The sequence below is a fragment of the Epinephelus lanceolatus genome, chromosome 23 (assembly GCF_041903045.1).
Source record: "Epinephelus lanceolatus isolate andai-2023 chromosome 23, ASM4190304v1, whole genome shotgun sequence".
In the NCBI taxonomy this organism is placed as follows: Eukaryota; Metazoa; Chordata; class Actinopteri; order Perciformes; family Serranidae; genus Epinephelus; species Epinephelus lanceolatus.
This window is the reverse complement of record NC_135756.1, coordinates 14,806,121-14,833,602: the sequence shown is the minus strand read 5'-3', so window position 1 is coordinate 14,833,602 and position 27,482 is coordinate 14,806,121. Positions and strand designations below refer to the sequence as shown.

At 42.8% G+C, this 27,482-nt stretch overlaps 1 protein-coding gene across 2 annotated transcripts; it reads right to left on the bottom strand.

Moving 5' to 3' along the window:
• Positions 1–341: 341 nt before the first annotated feature.
• LOC117249386 (sodium- and chloride-dependent betaine transporter-like) lies at positions 342–23,946 on the bottom strand. 2 transcript variants are annotated; one of them, XM_078165492.1, is made up of 8 exons: positions 23,884–23,946; positions 23,551–23,751; positions 19,198–19,338; positions 18,957–19,038; positions 14,474–16,116; positions 14,238–14,367; positions 13,907–14,041; positions 342–1,492 (listed from the first exon to the last, which is right to left on the bottom strand). In XM_078165492.1, the coding sequence occupies exons 2-5, from the start codon at positions 23,738–23,740 to the stop codon at positions 16,071–16,073; spliced, it is 459 nt and encodes a 152-aa protein (XP_078021618.1). In that variant the 5' UTR covers positions 23,741–23,751; positions 23,884–23,946; the 3' UTR covers positions 342–1,492; positions 13,907–14,041; positions 14,238–14,367; positions 14,474–16,070. The 2 variants fall into 2 exon arrangements, with proteins under 2 accessions (XP_078021618.1, XP_033470901.1); XM_033615010.2 differs by having other exon boundaries at positions 16,075–16,116.
• Between the last annotated feature and the right edge of the window lie 3,536 nt (positions 23,947–27,482).

The window sequence follows — 27,482 nt, the reverse complement described above, 5'->3', positions numbered from 1 at the left end:
TTAGGAGAGGTTGGAAGCAACTGGCCGGAATTGTGTGTTAATTGAATGCCGGTTTAGATCACACACATGACTGAACATGGCATTATGATGGAGCGAGTTCATGTTAACCAATCACACGTATCCTGTGATATCACACATACACACAGCAGAGTTGTTGCTTTCATAATGTATGACAAGAAGATGGTAACGGGACACACAGACATGTGGAGTATTTTTGTTTTCTGGGTACAAAGCATGAGATTCGTCCACTGAATGGAGAGGCTGATCGAACTTGTATTGAATGTTTATCCTGACTGGTCAGAAACCAGTCTGGACTGGGTCAACCAGACACACAGCACATGGATATTTAACATACAGATACTTTTAATGAGATTCATGAGGTTCGTCACCATTGTCTGCAGGTATCAACACGTGTAATGAATTGAAGATAATGTGCACAACAAAAATCTGTTCCATTTGGCATATCAATAAAAAAAGCATAACAATAATCTCATTGACAAACAAAGTAAATTGTGCATTGTACAAACATTTAATATGCATGATAGCACCATTGCATTAACATAAAAAATTCAGCAAGGCATATTCAAATTTAGCCTCAAAATTAACATTGTAGGATGTCACAGTTTGTCTGCATTATACATTTGATCACACAGCTACTCAATGAATGTTTTAAAGGGGGAATCCATTGTTGTAGGGGAGAGCGGGGTCAGCTGGGACATTTTTGTATCAACACGAAATAACCTTCCATTACTTGCAGACTGCTTAAAAAGTAATGGAAATAATAACAGACTCTTGTACTGTTAGTAAACACTATGATGGTTTTTTTGGTGGGTAGGGCTTAGCTTGAGGCAAAACAATTCTCTGCAGACATTAGCAAGCTAGCTAGCAAGTTCTGTTGGCTTGTTTTCAGCAATGGAGTAAGATGATGCAAGTGGTGCGTTCAGAAATACTCATTCTGACTTATTTACTGCATTGAAAGACATTTCACAGCGATAAATGTTTCCATGGAGAATTCCATGGATGTTTGTTTGGACTCAAGCTTGTGATCGATGTTATTCACTTCACCTGTCAGTGGTTTCAGTGTTGTGGCTGACTGGTGTATTCTCTCTGGTCTTGCACTAATTATGTCGTTGAAGTGTGTTTTTAAAAAAAAGATGAGTCCACATTTTGAGATAAAAGCAACAGTCGCTCCTCTCCTTCCCCATCGATGTTGTAAAATGAAAAAAACTCACTCAGCGCAGATAGAAATGCCAGGAGAGAGGCAAACAGGAAGAGGCAAAGATAAGGGGCAGCAAAACATCTGTGAGCTTCAGTAATTTAAGGTAGAAAATAATAAAAACATGAGGAAATGGACATTAAATTTGATGAATCAAGTCGCAGGTGTATCTCACCCAGCAGAGGAGCGGCGTGATGAACAACCAGCAGTACTTCAGCACAGGAAATGGTTTGTACCCGATCATGTCCTCAGTGTTGTCATAGAAACGGTCCGCACCTGCAAGTCAAGGATGGGGGGAGTCATTAGTCTTGCATAACCATACCTATCTTCACACTTTGTTTTAGCACTGTGCCAGCTCTGGAGATAAGTCTGGCTGAACCTGCGACGAGTGTATTTAGGACCTAAATGTAGCACTGTGGAAGTCAGCGACAGTTGGTAAGGACCTTTATTTAAACACAGGCAAAACTGGAACTTGAGCAGATGAAGACACACAGGTAACAGTTTGTTCTTTTGACTGATGAAAGATGAGCAAGGGGGAGACCAGTGCCAGGCAGAGGATACAGAACTAGGCACACAAGCAGACAGGGCAGAGGTGCTGACAGGGAATGAGCAGGAGGTACAGTAAGTAAGTAGAGTAAGTAGAGACCAGGCGAGGGACTGAGGAGCCAAAAGGTAGGTGAACAGAGAACAGACACATGCAGCCTCTGAGTCTCTGAGCAGTAGCTGACAAGAGGTAAGCAGATGGGAACACTCACACTGGCTACAATTACATGATGGCTTCTCATTCGGAATGAAATAAATCTGAATGAAATCATTCGGAATTAAAGTCTTTCCAGGTAGTTTACATGGGAAATATTCATTCCGAATAAAGGTTTACACGGGAGATCAGTTTAATCGCCTTTATTCAGGTCTGCGCAAGGTTTGGGGCAGGGAAGGTTTCTGATTGGATAAGGGGCGGGGCGGATGTTACGTGTTTACGTTTACCTGAAGAAAACACTGTAGTCCTCGCTCTGGATAACAAGATACTTGACGACGCTGTTCTTAGTGCCTTTTTCGGGCGTGTTTTGCTTATATTCTTGAAGCAGCAGTACGACAACAACCTTGTTCTGCTAATGCTTCATCTGTTGAGGAGGAGAAGGGAGGTAGAAGGTCGAAGAAGGGAGATAGAAGACCATGCTGTGGCTAATGGAAACCGGTGAGTGCAACGAGTCCGACTGCTCTATCTCAGCCCGTTGCTATGCAGCCCGTTGCTATGCAGCCCGTTGCTATGCGCGCTATATACGTCATCGCGCTAGAAGGGCAAGGAAACGAGCATGCGCAGAAAGACCGGAATGAACTTAAAGAGGAATGAGTGTATACATGCACACAAAATTCTTTCATTCGGAATGACAAACGGAATAAACCACCCCCTTTAATCGGATTTAATTTTCAATCGGAATGACCGTTTACATGACCACTTTTAATCGGAATGGCCTTTCATTCCGATTAAAGTGAAATTAAACTGTGCATGTAAATGTACTGACTGTGGCGTTGACAAAAGGCAACGTAACGCAGCCACAGGAAAACAAGAGACGCTGAGGCAGAACTCTTGGTCAAGGACAGAAGGCTGTTGTGTTTGGTGGGAGTCGGATGAGGAAGGTTGGTCTGAGGCAGGCCCCTTAATAAAGGGGTCTACACAGATTGGCGCACTTTTTTCCGGCACTTCCGCATTAGCATCATTTTCAGCCCCCGAAGTCACAGCTTGTATGCACGTTAATTTTTCCACAGTGCCAGCAAACTTGCGTTACCTTTAACCCCAGCTATCAACCACTCTCAGGCTCACTCATATGAACAACAGAAGCAAAACAACTCTGAATTTGGCTATTAATGAGTTTTTTTTAACTTTTAAACAAATGCTCAAAATAAGGGCTATTCAAGTATTCAGACTGGGAAATTTAAGTACTGGTTCAAATGAGGAGGACAGGAAAAGTGGAGAGACACCAGTCTGAGGTGAGGAGGAGTACATGAGGAGGAGGGGTGAGACGAGAAAGCTACTCACCTTGAGCTGCCAAAGACAGAACAGAAGAGAAGATCTATGGAAGACGAGAGACATTAAAAAACAGGAGGCAGCTGATGTGAGATTGGTGACCCGGCTGATGGAACAACATCCACAGACTACAGGATAAGTAGTCAAACCTATTTTGGAAAGCAGAGACGGCTCTGAAAATGATACAGCAATCAACCTCGAGAGCTAACTACATCTTTATGGAGGAGGAAAACGAGTGGCCTCATTGAAATCCAGGTGAAGAAGTTTCTCCACACGTAGCAGTCTGAAAACGCAGAGGATGAACGATTGGATAAACAACTCAAAGCAGGGACAGGAAGCAGCTGCAGAATCAGATCAATATCTCACTGTATATCAGTCTAAGATGTGCAGCTGGACCTTCATTCCAGAGAGCAAGCAGTCGTTTTAGGAAAGGAAATTTTCAGAGTCACAGAAATTATATATATATATAAACAGCACACTGTGTATAACGGAGGAACTCTCCACCCACATGTGGAAATTCAGCCAGTAATGCTGCCGATAATGAAGGTGTGGGAAGAGCTAAGAGCTCAGAAGATTTATCCAAAATGATGGCAGAAGAGAGCTGGGATATGGAAATGAAAGATTCACATTTGTGGTACAGGCAGTTGACACATTAGAAGAGAGGAAACAATGAATCGAAATTGCATTAAATACGATGATAATGTAGACTATAGGGAGAGACAGCAAGACAAGGGATGGTAGGAATTAAAATATCCAGAACTACGAAGGTCGGTTGCAGTTTTCTGACTGTGGAGCAGAGGGTGTTGCTTTTGTTTTTCAGTCCAGTAGATGGAGCACTCATCCTCCTGGTCAAAGATAAACTCTATCAATGATGTCAGTCCTCTCAGGTGAGGACAAACTGTTCAGCCGACAGCAGCCAACCCCCAACGACCTCCCCCCTTCTTCCCCCCAAATAAGTGTGTGTGTTGCAAGAATCTACCCACCTCTGTCTGCATGAGACCAGAGGAAAGTCCTCTTAAAAGTCTCTGTGTGTTCAGCTCTCAGTACTTTTGTAGTTTCTAACAGAATCGCTGTGGTTTGGAGTTTAGTTTCTCTCCTGCTTCCTGTTTGTACATTAGATATCTGCTTTATTTTACTATTTCATGTTCGCTATCAGCTGTATTAATGTCCTCAAATGAGACGATAATAAAGGCCCAATGTCCTCAAACGAGACGATAATAAAGGCCCAATGTCCTCAAACGAGACGACAATAAAGTCCCAATGTCTTCAAATGAGACGATAATAAAGGCCCAATGTCCTCAAATGAGACGATAATAAAGTCCCAATGTCTTCAAATGAGACGATAATAAAGGCCCAATGTCTTCAAACGAGACGATAATAAAGGCCCAATGTCCTCAAATGAGACGATAATAAAGGCCCAATGTCTTCAAACGAGATGATAACAAAGTCCCAATGTCCTCAAACGAGACGATAACAAAGGCCCAATGTCCTCAAACGAGACGATAACAAAGTCCCAATGTCCTCAAACGAGACGATAACAAAGGCCCAATGTCCTCAAATGAGACGATAATAAAGTCCCAATGTCCTCAAACGAGACGATAACAAAGGCCCAATGTCTTCAAACGAGACGATAATAAAGTCCCAATGTCCTCAAACGAGACGATAACAAAGGCCCAATGTCCTCAAATGAGATGATAATAAAGTCGCAATGTCCTCAAACGAGACGATAATAAAGTCCCAATGTCTTCAAATGAGACGATAATAATGGCCCTATGTCCTCAAATGAGACGATAATAAAGTCCCAATGTCTTCAAATGAGACGATAATAATGGCCCTATGTCCTCAAATGAGACGATAATAAAGGCCCAATGTCCTCAAACGAGACGATAACAAAGGCCTAATGTCCTCAAATGAGATGATAATAAAGTCCCAATGTCCTCAAACGAGACGATAATAAAGTCCCAATGTCTTCAAATGAGACGATAATAATGGCCCTATGTCCTCAAATGAGACGATAATAAAGGCCCAATGTTTTCAAACGAGACGATAATAAAGTCCCAATGTCTTCAAATGAGACGATAATAATGGCCCTATGTCCTCAAATGAGACGATAATAAAGGCCCAATGTCTTCAAATGAGACAATAATAAAGGCCCTTGGATAGGCGTGAAAGAGTGAATCTGTGTAAAGCACATAACGCATCTAGGCTGTAGTCTTCAAGACCAGCAACTTAAAGTCCTTTGACACAGCAGTTTCTAACCTGTCTGGACCCCTCAAGATGACCTCTGAACCTCTTATCAAAGGTGGATGTAAGTTTTGTTTTGTTTTTTTGTCTAAAGTGTATGGAATTTTATTTGACGTATCTTCAGCAGGTTTTTACCTAACCACAATCTCAGAGGCTGAAAAATGAAGCCAATACGAAAGTGCCAAAAGTTCTTTGAATGACTGCTTGAGGCAAGTCAATCCTCATAGACCCCCATGTTAAAATGCCCAACTTTACAGAAGAAATAAACATGTTTACAGCCTGGTACAAGAAACAGTTTTTCTCTCTATAGCTAATTTCCCTGTTCATGACAGCTGTAAGGGGGTGAATTTTTATATAACTCACCCATTTACATTTCATTAAGGCTTAAAGTTACACATAATTAAGGGTGGACTGGTTAACAGGGTAAAGGTAGAATTAGTTTTAATATACTTCCTCAAACTATACTGGGACTGTGAGAAAAAAAGAGGTACCAAATCTATGGTTGCATAATAGTTTTTGGTATTCATTACAAAATGTGTCATTTGCATATTTAATCATAAAGACTCTTTATCTCTTAAAAATGTTAAATACAAAAAATAATTGTCTGACTGTAAGTAATCAACTGGGGAAATTTAATGGTGATATCTATTAGTTAAAAGTTTCAAAGTGCTCTCCAAAACAGGATAAAACTTTTTTTTTTTTTTTAATCAAGCAGGGAACTAGAGGAAAAGATGCAACAAATAATAACAATTAAAAAAAAATGTAGGAAAAGGACTTGGTGAAGGTGGATGTGTGTACTTTCTATATGCCACTGGCCACAAAAAATCTTTTAACTGTGTGTGAACATAAGACGCCATCTTGTGGACATTGCTGGTTATTGCGCTATTGCCAGAATCTAAAGCCACAATGTATTAGAGCTGCAACCAATTGTTCAATCATCAAAACAGTTGCCCATTATTTTTCTATCAATGGATTCTACTGTTTTAGAATTTTCCAGGCAGAAATGTCCAGTCAATCTCACTCATAAATGGGCCCAACCTCGGAGACATTGCAGTTTTCATAGTTTGTATTGGTCCTAATACCCTCCTGTGTCAGTACAGTGACATGGTTTGGGTGAAATGATGTTAATATTGGAGGGTCTACGTAAACTGATCCAACATAAATGGTGTTTTTTGGTTAGTTTTTGGGGGGTCAATCATTTCAATAAAACACCTTTAAAGAGGATATTCTGATGTATCATACCTGTATTTGAGGTACAACTACCAAACAACCAATTTTTTGCCAAATTCTCCACTTACAGTTTGTGCCACACTGCTTCTATGGGTGTATCCGCATCTAAACTGGGTGTAAATTATCCTGCATATATTTAGTTTCTATAACGTCTTCATTTGTTGTAAGTTTGAGAGTTATGTAGGGGATTGTAGTGCAGGGGAGGTGAAGGGTTGGGGTTGACGTGGAGAGCTGTGTGTGAGCTGGTTCCATTAGCAACTATTCTACTTTATTCACCTGTTCTTTTGGCATCTTCACTCTTAATGTCATCATGTTAGTTTGTTCATTCACTTAAAACAATTCATTTAAATTTAAATGAGCTGCAACAGCAATATGAAACACTGTGCCTTATGATGGTGTACCAGAAAAAAGACATCTTGTACAGCTTAAGCCCTTTTTAAACAGGAATTGTGTAAATTTGCAGGAAAGCCCAATCAGTCTTCTTTCAGCATTGGCAGTATAAAAACAAAATCGGGGAGTGTGGCAAAATGGCGCCTGCCTACTTTTGTGTATACAGAATGTGCCTTTTTCGGGGCAATGGGGGGCGTGAGCAAGTAACAAAACATATAGCTCAGCATGTGGCCTAAACAGTGACGTGAGAGGAAAGCCACAGCTGGTCAATCCTTCGGCGATTCTCTCGTAAGTCGGCCCGTTCTTCACCATTCATGTCATCTGACGGTTAATGGCCTCTTTGTTTGTGAGGGCAAGGAGGGCGCACAATTCCTTGTCTCCCCAGTTGCTCATCTTTACAGTGTCCCTCAGGTTTGCGTTTCCCTCTTGCTACTAGCTGCTCGCTAATTCCTGCTATCAGCTGTTTCCTGTTTATCCACCGCCAGTGGCTCGCACGTGCGGCATCATCAACAGCTCCTCCCACAAGTCTTCAACAGCCCCTCACATTGCAGAAGGCCGCCTCGGTCTGTTTAAACTAAAAGGGTTCCGCCAATATGACTACCCTACAAGGCGGAAAATTGGGCACCTCGGATCAACTCGCCAATCCGGCTCTGTGTGTCTAAACGCTCGCAGCTTGCCGGCAAAATGGCCCAACATTCGCAGAAATCTGGCAGTGTAAAAGGGGCTTTAGATTGGATGGGATAGGAAGCACATACGGTACAGTGGTGGAAACTTCTACTGATTACTGTTGAAAACATTATGGGAAATCGGTGGTGATCGTGTTTTATGGGCCCAGGTCAGAATTCTCACTGATTAGTACCACCCAACTTCTTAATTCTAGTCTGGTATTATGAAATGACACCAGATGATATTTCAACATAATAGCTCTTCCCAATCGGCAGCTTGGTCACAGCTATCAACCTTCAATGGCACTACAGTTAAACCAAAGAATGAAATACAAGACATGTTTCAAGTTTGTTCTCATTTAAGGTCTCAGTCTGGGTGCTGACGTGCATCATGGTTGTTATGGTCAAACAAATTTGTCTGTGTAGAAAATTGAATGATAATATCCTGTATGACCAAATTTTACTGACTTTTGGATTTAAAAAAAAGAAAAGAATGTGAAAGAATGTCCTAAAACCTTATGTTTAGATATAAACGACAAGTAAATATCATGTTTAGAAGCAGAGATGTGTTATTCGGATGTCCCAAGAGATCACACAAAACCTTGATTGATTACTGCTGCAGTTTTCCCTGGGTCAAACCACACACTGACTGGACTATTACTACTACTACTACTTCCAAAGTGACATTTAAAAGCAGTCACGTGACAGATGCAGATGCTGAGAAGAGAGAAATGAACTCGATACCATAGGCAACATCAGATAAGGACACGTTCATCGTATGAGCCATGAATCCCAGCACCGAGAACACAGCCAGACCAGCAAAGATACCGGTGCCAGTGGTCAGACAACATACCAAGCAATCCCTACAACACACCAAGAACAAAAGCCCCGTCAGAGAGCACATGGATGTGAAACTGTACATGTGACGATGTGTTGTGTGTGAGGACACTGACCTGTAGCAGTTGTTGTTGTATTTGTTGTAGTTTTTATTAATTCAGTCTTCTTAAGTGCTATAACATAGGCAACCGGACTTCAAAACTCCCTTTCATCTAAATATGGTCACTTCTGACTCTAAAACACTGAGATGGTGTAACGGCCAAAATGCTTAACTCGAGGCCTCAAAACGGGTGTCCACAAACCGATGGGTGAAATCACGGTGGTTACATCCATTATTTTACATGGCGTGTTCATGTACGAGGGATAACCCATTATCAGTGGGTCAGAATTGTGTACACCTATCTGCAGCAGACAAGTATGTCCTTCTGTTTTGTCTAGCGCCCTCTATTGACCAGCTACCACTGTTCATTATGATGAAAACCTCCATGATCTTTTTTGCCACTAGTACGTTGAAAAAATTTAACTTTTGCTGCAGATTTTGGACAGACCGTGTGCGCTGTACCACAGGAAGTTAGCATGAAAACAATTAGCTGAAGGTAATACAGCTCTATTTATACATTTTTTGATACAACTGAAACATTCGACAGCATGTTTAGCTAGCTAACATGGGTAGCATGTTAGCTTTGTATCATATTGTGGATCGTAGGTCTTTTAACAAAGCATTTCACAAATCTGTCTGCACACTTGACAGGCCAACCTCCTCACTTTTTGTCGCCATGCATTATGGGTCCTGTTTTTGTCTCTGTACTGCTCCATGTGCATATTCCACAAGACTGGACTGCCATTTTTGCAGTGGCATTCTTATCCATCCACAGAGAAAGGCATTTCCTTGCAGTAAACTCTGGTAGGCATACTCTGTATACTATATACAAACTTGGTGCCAACCTCTTAAACGATGTTCAGGCGTTGCTTGGATGGAGACGGACAGTAATTTGTGGCGGCCTATCATTTCATTGCACTGGGAAAGGGGCTAAAATTAGTGCTTACTCCCAGGTGTTGTATTTTTATTACTGCCAGGCCAATCAGAGCTGGAGCAGATCAATACCGGTGACTTCTGCAGAGTCATCTGTCCTGGGAATGAATGCTAATTGTAACCTTTCCCTTTTCCTGTAAACTTAAATACAAAAGCCAGATGTTAGTGTGTTTTTTTTGTCAAGTGAGAAAGGGGCTCTGTATATTCTAATGGCTTATTGGCTGATAGGTGGGTATCCTGTTAGCAGCCACAAAAAGAGGTGGCTACCCCGATATCTGAGTATACTCTCCACTACACCATTGGTTGACGTGTTCATCATATACAGAATTTGTGTCTCCCTCTTTTTGTTTCTGTGTCACTCTGAGTGAGTGTGTACCACATATGTTTGTGTCCATTCAGGCTGGTGTGTGTAGACGGGCTTGTTGACATCTGGTTAGCATTAGAGGCACTAAAGCACTGTGAGTCTTGCCTTGTAAAAGATTGAGCTGGCAAGGCTCCAGAGCAATGCACAGGCCCCTACTCTGGCCCCATGGTGAGCATAGTGTTTCCTAACCTTGGGACAGAAATGTACGCCTCATTCAGTGGTAAAAATCTTTAAATCCCGCACCGGACAGAGGAAACTGTTGTGTCTTTAGAAACACGTTTTATTTAGAAGTCCTTTTAGCTGCTCTGGATACAGATTCACACACAGACTGACACACGAACAAAAGGAGACACATTCACACGTTAAACAGACTCCAGATGCAGATCAGAACTTGATTACGATTTCCTCTGTGGTTCAAGCAAAATATTTGCATGCCATAACAAGACTCATTAGAAACAGATCTGTTTTTAAGAGCATCTGGCATTGTGTAATTCTGACCCATAACTGCTGTCGATAGTACTCCACATAACATTCTCATAGTTGTTTGCGTTGCTTCTGCTCCTAATTAACATGTTAAGATTCCCACCATGGTTCAGAGCTGTATGAGCAGACGCTATAATACCGACAGCCATATTTTCTCCTCGAACTCAAAACAGGAAAAAGTGAGATGATCAGCCACGTCAACTGAGTTGCACGATGCATCTGAATGAGCAACACAGGACTCAAACAGACGAAGACCGGAAAAGTAAAGGTGCAAAAGCGGAAATCAATTCACCACTTGCAGCACACAGAGTTTGAAAGCTTGTGACTCCACACCAGTCATTTGAAATTGAAGAAGCTTCTTGGACGTCTTCAAGAAACACAAGCAAGTCCAACTGATTAGCATGACCTGGATGACTGAGACTCTTGCAGGAATGTTCATGCAAACATCCACATGCCCACAGAAGAAGAGGAAGAGACATATTTGACCCCTACAGTCCTTGCTGTGAACTGTCAGAAGGAGGGCAAAGACAGAGAGAGAGAGACGCATGGGGAGGGGTGGCAAATGAAGACAATACTTTCCATGCTCAGGCTGTAAGTTTCTCACCCTGCCATTTACTCCTTGCACATGCTCACTCACCATTTCTAGGTGTCATTGTCTGGGTAGGTAAATTGAGTCATCAGCTGATTCACAATCAACCAATAGCACAGCGACACACCTTCTCTGCCAGCCTATCATCTTACCACTCCTCATTTTAAATATGGCTCCTTTTTCTGCTCACAGTTCTTTCTTGCTGCAGTCGTGCACCCTCCACCTCCCCATCACCACCTAGGCTTTACAGATTCATCAGCCACATCAGCCTCATCAGCCATCAGCCTCAGAGTCATCAGCCACCACCACCACCACCACCAGTGTCTGGACTCCATGGGGGGATTTATCTTGCTGCTGCTCAGATGTCCCTTGATTACAAAATATCTCCCTCTGGTGTCCAAGCGCCAAAGACTTCTGTTAAAACTTAATCAGCACAAATCTTCTGTCTCTCCTGATTGAACTTACTTAGTGGGAGTCAGAGTCCTTTTCTACGGTCACTGTTGCTGGCAGAAACAGAGGCTGTCATTGTGTGAGAGCATCCAGAATTCCTCTGCTAAGAATTTAAATCATTATGAAAGAATGTGTCACTTCCATAATTCCATAAAAATCCATAATTTGCAAAGATGGTAAATTACTGACTTCAGTTTCAGCCTAAATAAAGTTACACTGACTTTTAGAGGGTAAATATACACTCAGAATGTGTTCAGAATTCCCCACGGACAGATCTCCGTTGTGATGATGTTACTGATTACTCAAGGGGGGAAGCTGCAAGAAAAAGGACCTTGGTTTGCTTTTCTTGTTAACACTGTCTTGGAACAGGAAACAGGATTCGAGCCAAAAAAGTAAAAAAGAGAGTAGACAGAAACAGGCCACTGTTGTCATCCTGTTGGGACAGAGACGAATTGAGAAATAAAGAGACAGATGATGCTCTGACTGGATGTGAAGCCAGTGCGCTGATTGTTGTAATGACTCATTCTGCAGGTTTACATTAGTAGAGACAGTACTGTACAGAACCAGAACATACTTTTGTAAAGACACTGTGGCAGCTGTGGCCAGAGAAGGGTGTAGAGCGGGTCATCCACCAATGGGATGATCAGCAGTTCGATCCCCTGCTCCTCCAGTCCACATGTCAAAGTATCCTTGGGCGAGATACTGAACCCCAAATTGCTCCTGATGGCTGTTCCATCGGTGTGTAAGAGCATGTGAATGCTTACTGAGTAGCATGTGGCACCATGTATAGTAGCCTCAGCCACCAGTGTCAATGGGTGAATGTGATGTAGTGTAAAAGTGCTTTGGGTGGTTGGAAGACTAGAAAGGCGCTGTACAAGTGCAGTACATTTACCATTAACACTACTGTACAGTGCTGACTGCAAACACTGAGCCTCACTCACAAATATCTAATTAAAATGTTCTCAAATTTGTTTTTAAGAAAGGCCCCAAGGAAAGACGATGTTAGATTCAAGGCACGTTCTTAAACCTATTATTTGTTTGCATCTGTGGTCGTATAACGATGAATCCCACTGTCCTTGCTTGCTAGTTGACCCTAATTAGCACAGGTAAGCTCTGCACGAAGAAGTAGAAGGAAAGTTTAAAGAATTAAGTCAAGAATGCCTAAACTTGTCGGTGAAGATTCTCAGTCATCCAGGTCATGGTAATCACAAGCACTATATTGTAGGCAGCTGGACTTGCTAAAGTCCCAAAACACCCAGGCATAAGCAGAGTAATGTAGTGTATGCAGTTCAGTGCAGCCAGGGATGCACAGATTTGTACATTGGTGAAACAAAACAATCACTTCACAAGTGCATGGCTCAGCACAGGAGAGCCAGCTCCGCAGGTCAAGACTCGGCTGTACATTTACATCTAAAGGAGGAGGGACATCCCTTCAAGGAAAGCAAAGTTCATATCTTGGCCAGAGAAGACAGATGGTTTGAAAGAGATTGGAAAGAAGCCACGTCAAACTGGAACAACCATCATTTAACAGAGGAGGTGGCCTACGACACCACTTATCACCCAGTCTTGGGATCCCTCCCCAGACGACTCAACACCCACTCACACCTGGACCCAACTAATCCTAACAACACACAAGATGGCCGGGTAGGTCAACACCTCACATGTGACCTCAATGACTCTGTAAGTCATCTGTAAGCGAACGTCTTCAAGAAACTCAAGCAAGTCTGGTTGCCTACGATATAGCACTTATGAATGCCCAAACGAAAGTTTAAAGAGGGTGGAAAAAGAATTAAAGACTTTAGTAGTTTTGAAGTGGAGGTACTTCTGCAGGAAGTTAATGCCAAATGAGCTGTCGAATTTCTTGGGATGCATGTCAGGAATAAGGACAGTGCCAAGCAGCGTGGTGCTCTCTAAGGTGTGCATGTGTTTGTTTTAGAGAGAGATAAGCCCTGTTCAAGGCAGGAATGTTGTGCCGTTATTCCGCCTTGCTGTTAACGTACTATTGCGGAAGGGGGGCACAGAGTTGTCTTGCCTTTAAGCTGACAACGGAAGTCGAAACACCACTGACTCAACAACTGTGTAAAAGGAACACCCAGCAGGACGGGACAAGTGTGACGTTTTGACAACATGTGATATGAGTAGTCACCGCTAGGAGATTTAAAAAAGCTGCTAGCAGCAGTTAGCAGCTAACTCAAAGAGAAGAAGAGAAACCGAAAATGTGCGCAAATTGGGAGAGAGAGATCAAAGTCTGGTCCTGTATATGAAGCAAAGCCAGCATAAGGAAGGGTCTTTGTGAGAGGGGGGAAGATCAGTCACGAATTATTAGACAGTGTGGTTTCCACTGACATAACTGATGCGATAATGACTTTGAGTTCTTACATGTGGATATGCGAGAATGTCAAAATCAGGATTGAGGAAATGTCTCAGTCCTTGTTCGGCTGCTGGGAGCGTCACTCCACGGATGAAGAGGATGAACAGCAAAAGGTAGGGGACTGTAGCAGTGACGTACGCTACCTACAAACACAAAAATACATACAAAAGAGAAAGTTATGATTTTATATGTAGACATAAACACTCACTCCTTACAACTTTGTCAAATCACACAGGAGTGAAGGTTGACAGAAAGGTAGCAAGATGAGCTAAAGAAGCCATATGTAAGAAACCCAATATCATGGACAGTACTGTATGTGTATGCATAAGGAATATTCGCCTTTCCTGCAGATTTGATTCCTCGAAAGATGCAGAGGTAACACACAATCCAGGCGAGGAGGAGACACGCAGCCAAATCCCAGTTCACCGGACCCAGGGTCATGTCATGTGAAACCCTTAACACTCAGAACCTGTCGGGGAGAGATCAGAAAAGTTTACACATGAATATAACTGGATCCTCTATTAATAACATGCAGAATGAATCAGAGATGTGCAATGTATAAAGCATACACTCACCAGCCACTTTATTAGGTACACCTGTTCAACTGTTCATTAACATGAATCGGCCAATCATGTGGCAGCAACTCAGTGCATTCAGCCATGTAGACATGGTGAAGACGACCTGCTGAAGTTCAAACTGAGCATCAGAATTGGGAAGAAAGGTGATTTAAATGACTCTGAACGTGGCATGGTTGTTGGTGCCAGACGGGCTGGTTTGAGTATTTCAAAAACTGCTGATCTACTGGGATTTTCACACACAACCATCTCTAGGGTTTACAGAGGATGGTCTGAAAAAGGAAATATCCAGTGAGCAGCAGTTCTCTGGGTGAAAACGCCTTGTTGATGCCAGAGGTCAGAGGAGAATGGCCAGACTGCTTCAAGATGATAGAAAGGCAACAGGAACTCAAATAACCACTGGTTACAACCAAGGTCTGCAGAAGACCATCTCTGAACCAACAACACATCCAACCTTGAAGCAGATGGGCTACAGCAGCAGAAGACCACACCAGGCGCCACTCCTGCCAGCTAACAACAGGAAACTGAGGCTACAGTTCACACAGGCTCACCAAAACTGGACAATAGAAGATTGGAAAAACATTGCCTGGTCTGATGAGTCTGGATTTCTGCTGCCACATTCAGATGGTAGGGTCAGAATTTGGTGTAAACAACATGAAAGCATGGATCCATCCTGCCTTGTATCAACGGTTCAGGCTGGTGGTGGTGGTGGTGTAATGGTGTGGGGGATATTTTCTTGGCACACTTTGGGCCCCTTAGTACCAACTGAGCATGGTTTAAACACTACAGCCTACCTGAGTATTGTTGCTGACCGTGTCCATCCCTTTATGACCACAGTGTACCCATCTTCTGATGGCTACTTCCAGCAGGATAACGCACCACGTCACAAAGCTCAAATCATCTCAAACTGGTTTCTTGAACATGACAATGAGTTCACTGTACTCCAATGGCCTCCACAGTCACCAGATCTCAATCCAATAGAGCACCTTTGGGATGTGGTGGAACGGGAGATTCACATCATGGATGCGCAGCTGACAAATCTGCAGCAACTGCAATGCTATCATGTCAATATGGACCAATATCTCTGAGGAATGTTTCCAGCACCTTGTTGAATCTGAGCCACAAAGAATTAAGGCAGCTCCGATGGCAAAAGGGGTCCAACCTGGTACTAGCAAGGTGTACCTATTAAAGTGGCTGGTGAGTGTGCTTTGGCAATACATTCAAAAACAGTAATAGGAACAAACATCTGCACCATGAATACAGATGGCCGGCTTGGGTGACTTTAACAGAATCTGCAGAGAAAAGAGCACATACTGTTCTCATCGTGCAGCACAGTCGATTTCCTGTTATGTTCTGTTCTGTTCTCACAGCAAATCGGGAGGTTATCACGTGATATCTACAGATTTTTTTTTTTTTTTTTCCATCATTAACATCATGTTCACTCAGCTCCCCAACAGCAGAGATGGCCTCTTGTTATCTTGGAGGCAGGGAGAAATGTTCCACCCAAAGAAAAGCATGCTGGGGAGGTGATATTCCTGTCAAAGCTGTTTTACATGTTTTAGGAAGATAAGTGTGTGAGTGTGTGTGTGTGTGTTTCTCACAGCCAGAACTCCTGTTCAGATGTCCTCCTCTCGTTCTCAAACCTGGAAATATTTAAAAGTAAGTAACATGAGTTCAAATTAACCCTTTCACACACAGTGTTCTCTGTGGTGTACAGCTATTTAAAAACCATTTTCTTGTTCATGGGTTTTGATGCTCTTGTTTTAAGCCACTACACTGGACCCTAGTGCATCATGCCATACACTGCTACCTACTGTAAATCAATCAATTTCTGTTACTAGAATGTAATTTACAGTTTTACAGAAACATTTTTTGTAGAAATTTTGCATATTGAAAAAATTATATAGCCTAGTTCAACAGCATTTATATATATTTTTCATTGGTTTATATTTCTTTAAGTTGCATTCAGTAAACTTAAATGCATGTGGTCCACCCGAGTGGACGTGTGAAAACCCCTTGAAAAATGCATGTTTTTTTTTAATGAACATTGAAAAGAAATGTTCATGTCTAAAGAAGAATAAAAAAGCATAGAAAAAAAGGTTTAAATAAACTTCTTAGCAATGCTTCTCTATTGTTTTAAAGAGGACGTATCATGCTCATTTTCAGAGTCATACTTCTATTTAAGGTTTCTACTAGAATATGTTTACATGCTTTATAGAGGGAGCTTTTTACCCATTTCCAGTCTTTGCAGTAAGCTACACTAGTTTTTTTTTACCTATTTCCAGTCTTTGTGCTAAGCTAAGCTAGCTTTTTACCCATTTCCAGTCTTTGTGCTAAGCTAAGCTAGCTTTTTTACCCATTTCCAGTCTTTGTGCTAAGCTAAGCTAAGCTAGCTTTTTACCCATTTCCAGTCTTTGTGCTAAGATACACTAGCTTTTTACCTATTTCCAGTCTTTGCGCTAAGCTAAGCTAAGCTTTTTTATCCATTTCCAGTCTTTGTGCTAAGCTAAGTTAGCTTTTTTTACCTATTGCCAGTCTTTGCGCTAAGCTAAGCTAGCTTTTTACCCATTTCCAGTCTTTGCGCTAAGCTAAGCTAGCTTTTTTTTTTTTTACCCATTTCCAGTCTTTGCGCTAAGCTAAGCTAGCTTTTTACCTATTGCCAGTCTTTGCGCTAGGCTAAGTTAGCTTTTTTTTTACCCATTTCCAGTCTTTGTGCTAAGCTAAGCTAGCTTTTTACCTATTTCCAGTCTTTGCGCTAAGCTAAGCTAGCTTTTTTTTACCTATTTCCAGTCTTTGTGCTAAGCTAAACTAGCTTTTATTTTACCTATTTCCAGTCTTTGTGCTAAGCTAAGCTAGCTTTTTACCTATTTCCAGTCTTTGCGCTAAGCTAAGCTAGCTTTTTTACCCATTTCCAGTCTTTGCACTAAGCTAGCCTAGCTTTTTACCCATTTCCAGTCTTTGCGCTAAGCTACACTAGCTTTTTACCTATTTCCAGTCTTTGCGCTAAGCTAAGCTAGCTTTTTTACCCATTTCCAGTCTTTGCGCTAAGCTAAGCTAGCTTTTTTTTTTTACCCATTTCCAGTCTTTGCACTAAGCTAGCTTTTTACCTATTTCCAGTCTTTGCGCTAAGCTAAGCTAAGCTAAGCTAGCTTTTTACCCATTCCCAGTCTTTGCGCTAAGCTAGCTTTTTACCTATTTCCAGTCTTTGCGCTAAGCTAAGCTAGCTTTTTTACCCATTCCCAGTCTTTGTGCTAAGCTAGCCTGCTGGCTGTAACTTCATATTCACCTGATGAGACTGGCATCGAACTTACCTTCTAACATTCTAATATCTCTAGCAAATAACCACATCTCCTAAAATGTCCATTATTTCACTGTGGCAGTATTCTGTTATTTGACACCCCAACACCTTTTAATTATACGGAAATACTAGAGAGTGCTGCACTGGGTTAAGATTCCGTGTAGATAGTTGTAAAAAAAAATCAGGTGCTCTTCAAGGATGATGCAAAGAGTCACTTAAAGATTAAAAAAAAACAACGACTGGGCAGCTCACTCAGTGTTAAAGTCCACAGTAAAGGCAGGCCGTCCAAAAATACATCCTTGGCACTCTGACTGTAGTTAAAAATCCTTTATTAATACGTGGATAACCAACATGTTTCCACTAGAGAGGCTTCATCAGGGTGTAAAATGCATTAAAAACAGGTGTGCAATTTAAGAGCACATGTGAGGGTCACCTATGGTCATGAGCTCTGGGTAGTGACCGAAAGAGTGAGAATGCGGATACAAGCGGTGGAAATGAGTTTCCTCCGTGGGGTGGCTGGGCTCAGCCTTAGAGACAGGGTGAGGAGCTCTGATATCCAGAGGGAGCTCGGAGTAGAGCCGCTGCTCCGTCGTGTCGAAAGGGGTCAGCTGAGGTGGTTCGGGCATCTAACTAGGATGCCTCGGTGTCCTAGGTGTCCCGGGTATATATATATCTCGTCTGGCCTGGGAATACCTCAGGGTCCCCCCAGCATTTTCACCCTCTCTAGTGGAAACACGTTGGTTATCCATGTATTAATGAAGGATTTTTAACTACAGTTGGAGTGCCTCGGATACATTTTTGGTCTGCCTGCCTGTACCATGGACTTTCACACTGAGTGAGCTGGCTAGTCATTCTTTTTTATCTTTAAGTGACCTTTTAACTATGCTTGACAGGTCATTTAATTTATTAGGTGTACTTTTTACCCTCAAAGTTTCCCAAGGAGACAATTCATAGTGTTAGTTTTTATGCCAGATATAGAAGTGAAAACCTCCTGCTTTGAACACATGAAAGCATTTGAGTGACCCAGAGCTGCTACATCTATGGAGGACTAATCCCATATCATTTCATCAATTTTTTTTATGTTAAACATCAGTACAGTGAATTCTCAATGCATTCGGGATGTGTCACAAAATTCTAATTTATTATAGTTCATACAGTATTGCTTGAGAAATAACTGCAACTTACTCAGCACTGTAATCGTCAGTGTAATCATCAAGTGAAGTGAGGTTGTAGCTCGACCAAAAATGGGGGCCCCTGTGACATGCAGCTACGAGGTTGAGCAAAGAGAGGTGAAAGTCAGATGGATGTTGCATGCTTCAAAATGTTAAAATGTAAAGTTTTTCCTGAAGACCACGAGCAATAAACACACTGCAAATCAAATACAGATGTGTTCAAACAAGCTTAAATGTTAAGAAGAATTCCTCACCACTGTTCCACTGGTTGTCACACGTCGACCAGTGCAGCGTGCTTTTAAAGGAGTAATACAGGTAGACGAGAGCCCAGGCCATGGTGACAATGTGGCAGATGTTCAGGTAGGCCAGAATCACTTGGGACGCAATCCCTACCCCTGCAGGACACAGCGAGATTTCACATAGTTAGTGTCGTCCAGCAGTTATGCAGATGACACACAGCTGTACATTCCTGTTAATGACAACTCTATGGGGCTTGAAGTTACGCATAATTATCATCCATTCCCATATCAAGTATGGTGTGCCTCAAGGGTCAATTCTTGGTCTTATCTTATGTTCGTTATACATGCTCCCCTTGGGTGATGTATTTGTTATAAGGGTTAGTAACCATGGTTGCCATGGTCACACACACCATGGTTACTGTTGCCATGGTCTCACACACACACCGTGGTTACTGTTACCATGGTCACAGACAAATACCATACTTACTGTTGCCATGGTCACACATGCCATAGTTACTGTTGCCATGGTCTCTCTCACACACACACACACACACACACACACACACACACAGACCATGGTTAATGTTGCCATGGTCACACACACACACACACACACAAACACACACACACACACACACACACACACACACACACACACACACACACCATAGTTACTGTTGCTATGGTCACACACACACCATGGTTTCTGTTGCCATGGTCACACACCATGGTTACTGTAGTCATGGTCACACACACCATAGTTACTGTTTCATTATTATTCAACATTATTCATTAATGTTGTTGTAAGCTACTGTCATTACCGTCTGTCCTGCATCTCTCTCTCTCTCTCTCTCTTTTTCTGTCTCATTGTGTCATACCGATTACTGTTAATTTATTATGCTGATCTGTTCCATATGACATCTATTGCACGGCTGTCCGTCCTGGAAGAGGGATCCCTCCTCAGTTGCTCTTCCTGAGGTTTCTACCGTTTTTTTTCCCTGTTAAAGGGTTTTTTTTGGTGAGTTTTTCCTGATCCGCTGCGAGAGTCATAAGGACAGAGGGAGCCGTATGCTGTAAAGCCCTGTGAGACAAATTGTGATTTGTGATATTGGGCTTTACAAATAAAATTGATTGATTGATTGATTGATTGTTACCATGATCACACACCATGGTTACTGTTGCTATGGTCTCACACACACACACACACACACACACACACACACAGCAACCATGGTGTGTGTGACCATGGCAACAGTAACTATGGTGTGTGTGACCATGGCAACAGTAACCATAGTGTGTGTGACCATAGCAACAGTAACTACGGTAAGTGACCATGGCAACAGTAATTACGGTGTGTGACCATGGCAACAGTAATTACGGTGTGTGTGACCATGGCAACAGTAACTATGGTGTGTGTGGCCATAGCAACAGTACCCATGGTGTCTGACCATGGCAACAGTAACCATGGTGTGTGTATGTGTGTGTGTGAGACCATAGCAACAGTAACTACGGTGTGTGACCATGGCAACAGTAACTATGGTGTGTGTGACCATGGCAACAGTAACCATGGTGTGTGTGACCATAGCAACAGTAATTACAGTGTGTGACCATGGCAACAGTAACTATGGTGTGCGTGTGTGTATGTGTGTGTGTGTGTGTGTGTGACCATGGCAACAGTAACCATGGTGTGTGTGACCATGGCAACAGTAACCATGTTGTGTGTGACCATAGCAACAGTAACCATGGTGTGTAACCATGGCAACAGTAACCATGGTGTGTGTGTGTGTGTGTGTGTGTGTTTGTGTGTGACCATGACAACAGTAACTACGTTGTGTGACCATGGCAACAGTAACCATGGTGTGTGTGTGACCATAGCAACAATAACCATGATGTGTGTGTGTGACCACGGCAACAGAAACCATGGTGTGTGTGTGTGTGTGTGTGTGTGTGTGTGTGTGTGTGTGTGACCATGGCAACAGTAACAACAGTGTGTCACCATGGCAACAGTAACTATGGTGTGTGACCATGGCAACAGTAACCATGGTGTGTGTATGTGTGTGTGTTTGAGACCATGACAACAGTAACCATGGTGTGTGTGACCATGGCAACAGTAACCATGGTGTGTGTGACCATGGCAACAGTGACCATGGTGTGTGTGACCATAGCAACAGTAACCATGGTGTGTGTGACCATGGCAACAGTAACTACGGTGTGTGTGACCATAGCAACAGTAACCATGGTGTGTGTGTGTGACCATAGCAACAGTAACCATGGTGTGTGTGTGTGAGACCATGGCAACAGTAACTACGGTGTGTGACCATGGCAACAGAAACTATGGTGTGTGTGACCATAGCAACAGTAACTACGTTGTGTGACCATGGCAACAGTAACCATGGTGTGTGTGTGACCATGGCAACAGTAACCATGGTGTGTGTGTGTGACCATGGCAACAGTAACCATGGTGTGTGTGTGTTAGACCATGGCAACAGTAACCATGGTGTGTGTGTGACCATGGCAACAGTAACCATGGTGTGTGTGTGTGTCCACGGCAACAGAAACCATGGTGTGGGTGTGTGTGTGTGTGTGTGCATGTGTGTGTGACCATGGCAACAGTAACAACAGTGTGTGACCATGGCAATAGTAACTATGGTGTGTGACCATGGCAACAGTAACCATGGTGTGTGTGTGTGTGTGTGTGTGTGTGTTTGAGACCATGACAACAGTAACCATGGTGTGTGTTACCATGACAACAGTAACTACGGTGTGTGTGACCATGTCCACAGTAACCATGGTGTGTGTGACCAGGGCAACAGTAACTATGGGGTGTGACCATGGCAACAGTAACCATGGTGTGTGTCACCATGGCAACAGTAACCATGGTGTGTGTCACCATGGCAACAGTAACCATGGTGTGTGACCATGGCAACAGTCACCACGGTGTGTGGGTGACCATGGCAACAGTAACCATGGTGTGTGTGTGTGTGTGTGTGCGTGCGTGTGTGTGTGTGTGTGTGTCCATGGCAACAGTAACTATCGTGTGTGACCATGGCAACAGTAACTACGGTGTGTGACCATGGCAACAGAAACTATGGTGTGTGTGACCATAGCAACAGTAACCATGGTGTGTGACCATAGCAACAATAACCATGGTGTGTGTGTGTGTGTGTGTGTGTGTGTGTGTGTGTGTGTGACCATAGCAACAGTAACCATGGTGTGTGGGTGACCATGGCAACAGTAACCATGGTGTGTGTGTGTGTGTGTGTGGACAGAGGGAGCCGTATGCTGTAAAGCCCTGTGAGGCAAATTGTGATTTGTGATATTGGGCTTTATAAATAAAATTGATTGATTGATTGATTGATTGATTGTTACCATGATCACACACCATGGTTACTGTTGCTATGGTCTCACACACACACACACACACACACACACACACACACAGCAACCATGGTGTGTGTGTCCATGGCAACAGTAACTACGGTGTGTGACCATGGCAACAGAAACTATGGTGTGTGTGACCATAGCAACAGTAACCATGGTGTGTGACCATAGCAACAGTAACCATGGTGTGTGTGTGTGTGTGTGTGTGTGTGTGTGTGTGTGTGTGTGTGTATGTGTGTGACCATGGCAACAGTAACTACGGTGTGTGACCATGGCAACAGTAACTATGGTGTGTGTGACCATGGCAACAGTAACTATGGTGTGTGACCTTGGCAACAGTAACCATGGTGTGTGTGTGTGTGTGTGTGTGTGTGACCATGGCAACAGAAACTTCGGTGTGTGACCATGGCTAAAAACATTAGCATGTTGTATTTGTGGGGAAAATGTGTCCAGATAAAGACAAGTGTTTGTCTGTGAATGCTGCGAGTTATAGTGAAGCTGATTTGTGTACTTGTGTTTGAAATTGTCTCCATTAAGCCATGTTTAATGTGTGTTTAATGTGTGTCTTGAATCAACTACAGGTCCACGTACAATGAATAACCGAACAGTAGACTTTATATATTCCAACAATGCTCCTAATGAACTGTCCAGCTCCAAATACAGAAAATTAATACATGGTGACAGATGATGTTATCGTAATGGAATGCCACGAATAAATGAATATGCAGGAAACCCTGCTTAGTAAAATTCTGAAACACTGTCTTCCATAATAATTGCTGGTGTGTCTTTCGTTTGGTTACAGTGTGCCAGTGGTGGCAGGTGTCCCTAAGGTTGCCGTCCCCTTTCATAGGATTTATGTCTAGTGACACCAAAATAAAAACTGCCTACCACAGCTTTAAATGTAGATTATATAACTAGCTTCAACTTCAGCATATATTCTATATCACAGCCAGAATAATCCCCCAAACGACCCATCCGGTCGCTGACCTCCTCCATTTCTGTAGCAGACAAAGGGGAAACGCCAAGTAGTCCTGAGGTTAATCATCTGTCCAGTCATGGCGAGGATGAACTCCCATTTGTTGGCCCATTTCCCTCTCGGCTCATCCCCTTTCTCAGTCGCCCCTGTATCTGGCCCAGAGCCTCCAGCAGGATCCCCTCTAGCTGTTTCCTCAGTCATGGGCTCTCAGTCTGTCACACATCATAAGTACAAGTTAAACATAGTCCATGTCTGTTATGTTCTTTTTAGTGTCATACTTCTCCTAATAGTTAGACAAAAAACAGCTGAATATAATGAAAGGATTTTAAATACATGTGACTCACCAGTGATCTTGTGATCAGTGCGGGCGCAGTCAGTGAAGTCCCCTTGCTGACTGAGCAAAGTTTGAGGAAACGATGGGAGTGTCCTCATGTATTGCAGTGTTTACACTATCTATTGCAAAACAGGCCTGCCTCATTTAAGCAGCATGAATTGTTGTAAGCAGAAGAAAATTATGCACAAGAAATGCACCCTTTGTTATTGATGAGGTCACACTGATCATGACCTTTGACCTTTGACCACACTAAAAAAAAAATCTTTTCACTGTGTGTGACCAAAACATGCCATCTTGTGGGCACTGTTGGTTGTTATTATCACTGCAAGAATTAAAGCCACATTGCATTACTGTTTTGATGATTGAACAGTTAGTTTAATATCTTTTTAAATAAGAAATGTCAAACATATGCAAACATATATCCAGACACAGGAAGAGGCGACCCCTAATTTCCAGGGCTGGTACCTGCGTTTATTCCACAGGCTAGTTAATAACATGTCGGGCAGGAAATCCAAAGTGTGGAATCATTTTGAGAAGGTGAAGGACGAACCCAAGGTGATATGTAAACTCATCTTCATTGGTCGACTACAAACATGACGTATCATCTGAAACATGGAAGTAGCTACGTGCCCATTAGCCGACAGCGTCATTAACAGGCGGCTCGCTCAGTGTGTGATGTGCACTTGTAGATAAAATATAGGCCTATATTAATGAAGGTTCATTAGTACGGTTTTGTGTTTCTATGTAATGTAGCACAGTTTTAACAATGTTACTGATACTATTCTCTCTCACACCTTCAACTCAAACCATTGTGTTGCCCCGCCCAAAATATATCATTTAATATTTACATTAATGTCATTAACATGCGGGTTGATATGTGGGTATGCTTTAAGCAGCCACAAAAAGAGGTGGCTATACCCCAATACCTGCGTATACCCTCCACTACACCACTGGTTGACGGGGAACTGCCCATTGGTTTGACATCCCATTGTTCCGACCATATTAAACTCATTGTTCCGAAGTCCGTTCCGAAATCATCATGATGCCCTGTGGTTAAGGTCTGGTTAGGTTTAGGCACAAAAACCACTTGGTTAGGGTCAGGGAAAGATCATTGTGTGGGTTAAAATGAAAAAGAAAGTGACAAACATAAGCTGTGAGCCTGCTCCGCCTCAAGCCGGTCACGGCGCACCATACGCCCGCCGTGAGCCGTTCAGCACCGCGGACAGTCAGACTAATGGGATGTCGAACCAATGGGCTGTCAAACCAATGACATGGACCCGGTTGACGTGCTCATTACACAGAATTTTATCTCCCTCTTTTTGTTTCTGTGTAATTCTATCTGCGTGGATGTGTACCACATATGTTTATGTCCATTCAGCTTTGTGAGTGTAGGCGGGCTTGTTGACATGAATATCTGTCAGTCGACCCTCGCTCTGACAGCATCTGGTTAGCATTAGAGGCACTAAAGTACTGACAGTCTCACCCTGTAACATTTAGAGCTGGCAGGCCCTCCAGAGAGTTGTACCAGCCCCTAATCTGGCCCCATGGTGTGTCTTAGTTGTTCCCAGCCTCAGGTCACGCCTCGTTCTGTGGTAAACAATCCTTACATCTGACACAAAGGGGAAACTGTTGTTTCTTAAAATGCATGTATTCAGCAGTCTTCTTCACACGCATACTGACACATGAACAAAAGGAGACACATTCACACATTGAACAGACCCCAGATGGGGGCCAGAACTGGATTATGGTTTCCTCTGTGGTTCAAGCAAAAACATTTGAACCATTTGTTTTTAATAGCATGTGGAATCTGAACTGCTTTCACCTGCTTTCGACAACATTCTCACAGTTGTTTGCTTTGCTTCCTCTCCTGATTAACATGCTAACATTCCCAGCATGGTTCAGAGCTGTATGAGCAGACACTCTAACACTGACTGCCATATGTTGCCCTCTAACTCTGAGAGGAAAAAGCAAGATAATCAGACCCTTTGATTGAGTTGCATGATACATCTGAATGAGCAACACAGGAGTCCAGTCAAACACCAGAGATCAATTCACAACTTGTAGGAATGTTCATGCCCACAGAAGAAGAGGAAGAGACACTCCACTGGCTGTCTGAGGGTTCACCCTCTGGTGATCACATTTGACTCCTACAGTCCCTGCTGTGAACTGTCAAAAGGAGGGCAAAGTCAATTTCAAACACAACAGCAGAATGGTGCAGCCAAGTGGCGAGGTAACCCACAGCACAGGAAATCACAGGCAGCAGAACAGGTAAACTCACTATGGAACGCTGGGTGACAGTCTCTCCAAACAGCCACAGGGAACAGGCAAACGGCAACCAGGAACGTAGAAGCAGAGCTCTTAGGAATGGTTTACCAGGGAGCAGACGAAACAGGAGAGTCAGAGACAGGCGAGGTTAGCAACAAGGAAGCAGTTCAGGAATAAATGCTGGAAGGTGTTGCATTGGAATGGCGAAGCACAGTCTGGCAAGGAGAGTCTGTGAAGCAGGAGTCTTTATGCTAGCAGGAGGTAATGATCCACAGGTGAGGGGTATTAGCTTGATGAGGTGTGTGTGGTGGACTGGCAGGAGTAGGAGATGTGTGGACAGGTGGCAGGTGAGTGGAACTTTACTGGGTTACCTGAGAGAGTGGCATGTGTGGCAGGTCGGAAGTGTCCACTGTGACACAGGTAAGTAGGAATGAATGAGAATGTGCAACAACGTAAAGTTTGTTCATTCCACTGTAACTATTACATATATAGCTTATAAGTCATAGCCCGCATTGTATTAGCCATTCCTCTTTTCAAGAAGACATTCACACTTATTCTCCAAGGGAAAAGTCCTGTCTTTGTTTGATCCATCTACCACCCCAACCTGCCTCCTTATGCAGACTTTTGTTCTTAATACTACTTCTTTCCTCGCTTTAGCGCATTGGTCACCTGATCAAAGGCTTTAAGATTACATGGGTTATATATGAATTCTGGTGCATTACTTTTTCTATGGACAAACACTGCATGAGAACAGCCTGCCCACAATATCATAGGAATGAACTGCTTAAGCGGGATTTATATTCACATGGCAGACCCTACTTATGCGGTGTTGTGTCTGTGTCACTCTGCAGTTACACCTCCAAATCACTAGTCGGTGGCGGGGTTTCTGTGATATGTTGTAAAGTTTAGTTCATGCAAAGTACACCCCAATTTCAAACACAAGTACACAAATCAGCTTCACTATAACTCACAGCATTCACAGACAAACACTTGTCTTTATCTGGACATATTTTCCCCACAAATACAACATGCTAATGTTATTAGCACAAGCCTAAGGCATTTTACATTGTATAAATTAGCCTAGCAGCTAGCAGACTTTTCCTCCACTCATATGAAGACAGGGTAAACAGCAACATTTAACAAAGGTAATGTTACAAAATTTGGCTCCATTACAGCTCACAAGGTTCACTGACAAAACAACTGTCTTATACTAAACACATTGTCCAAACAAATACAACATGCTAGCATTATTAGCACAAGCCTATGGCATTTTACATTGAATAAATTAGCCTAGCGACGAGCAGAGATTTCCTCTCGTCATATGAAGCCAGGATAAATCACACA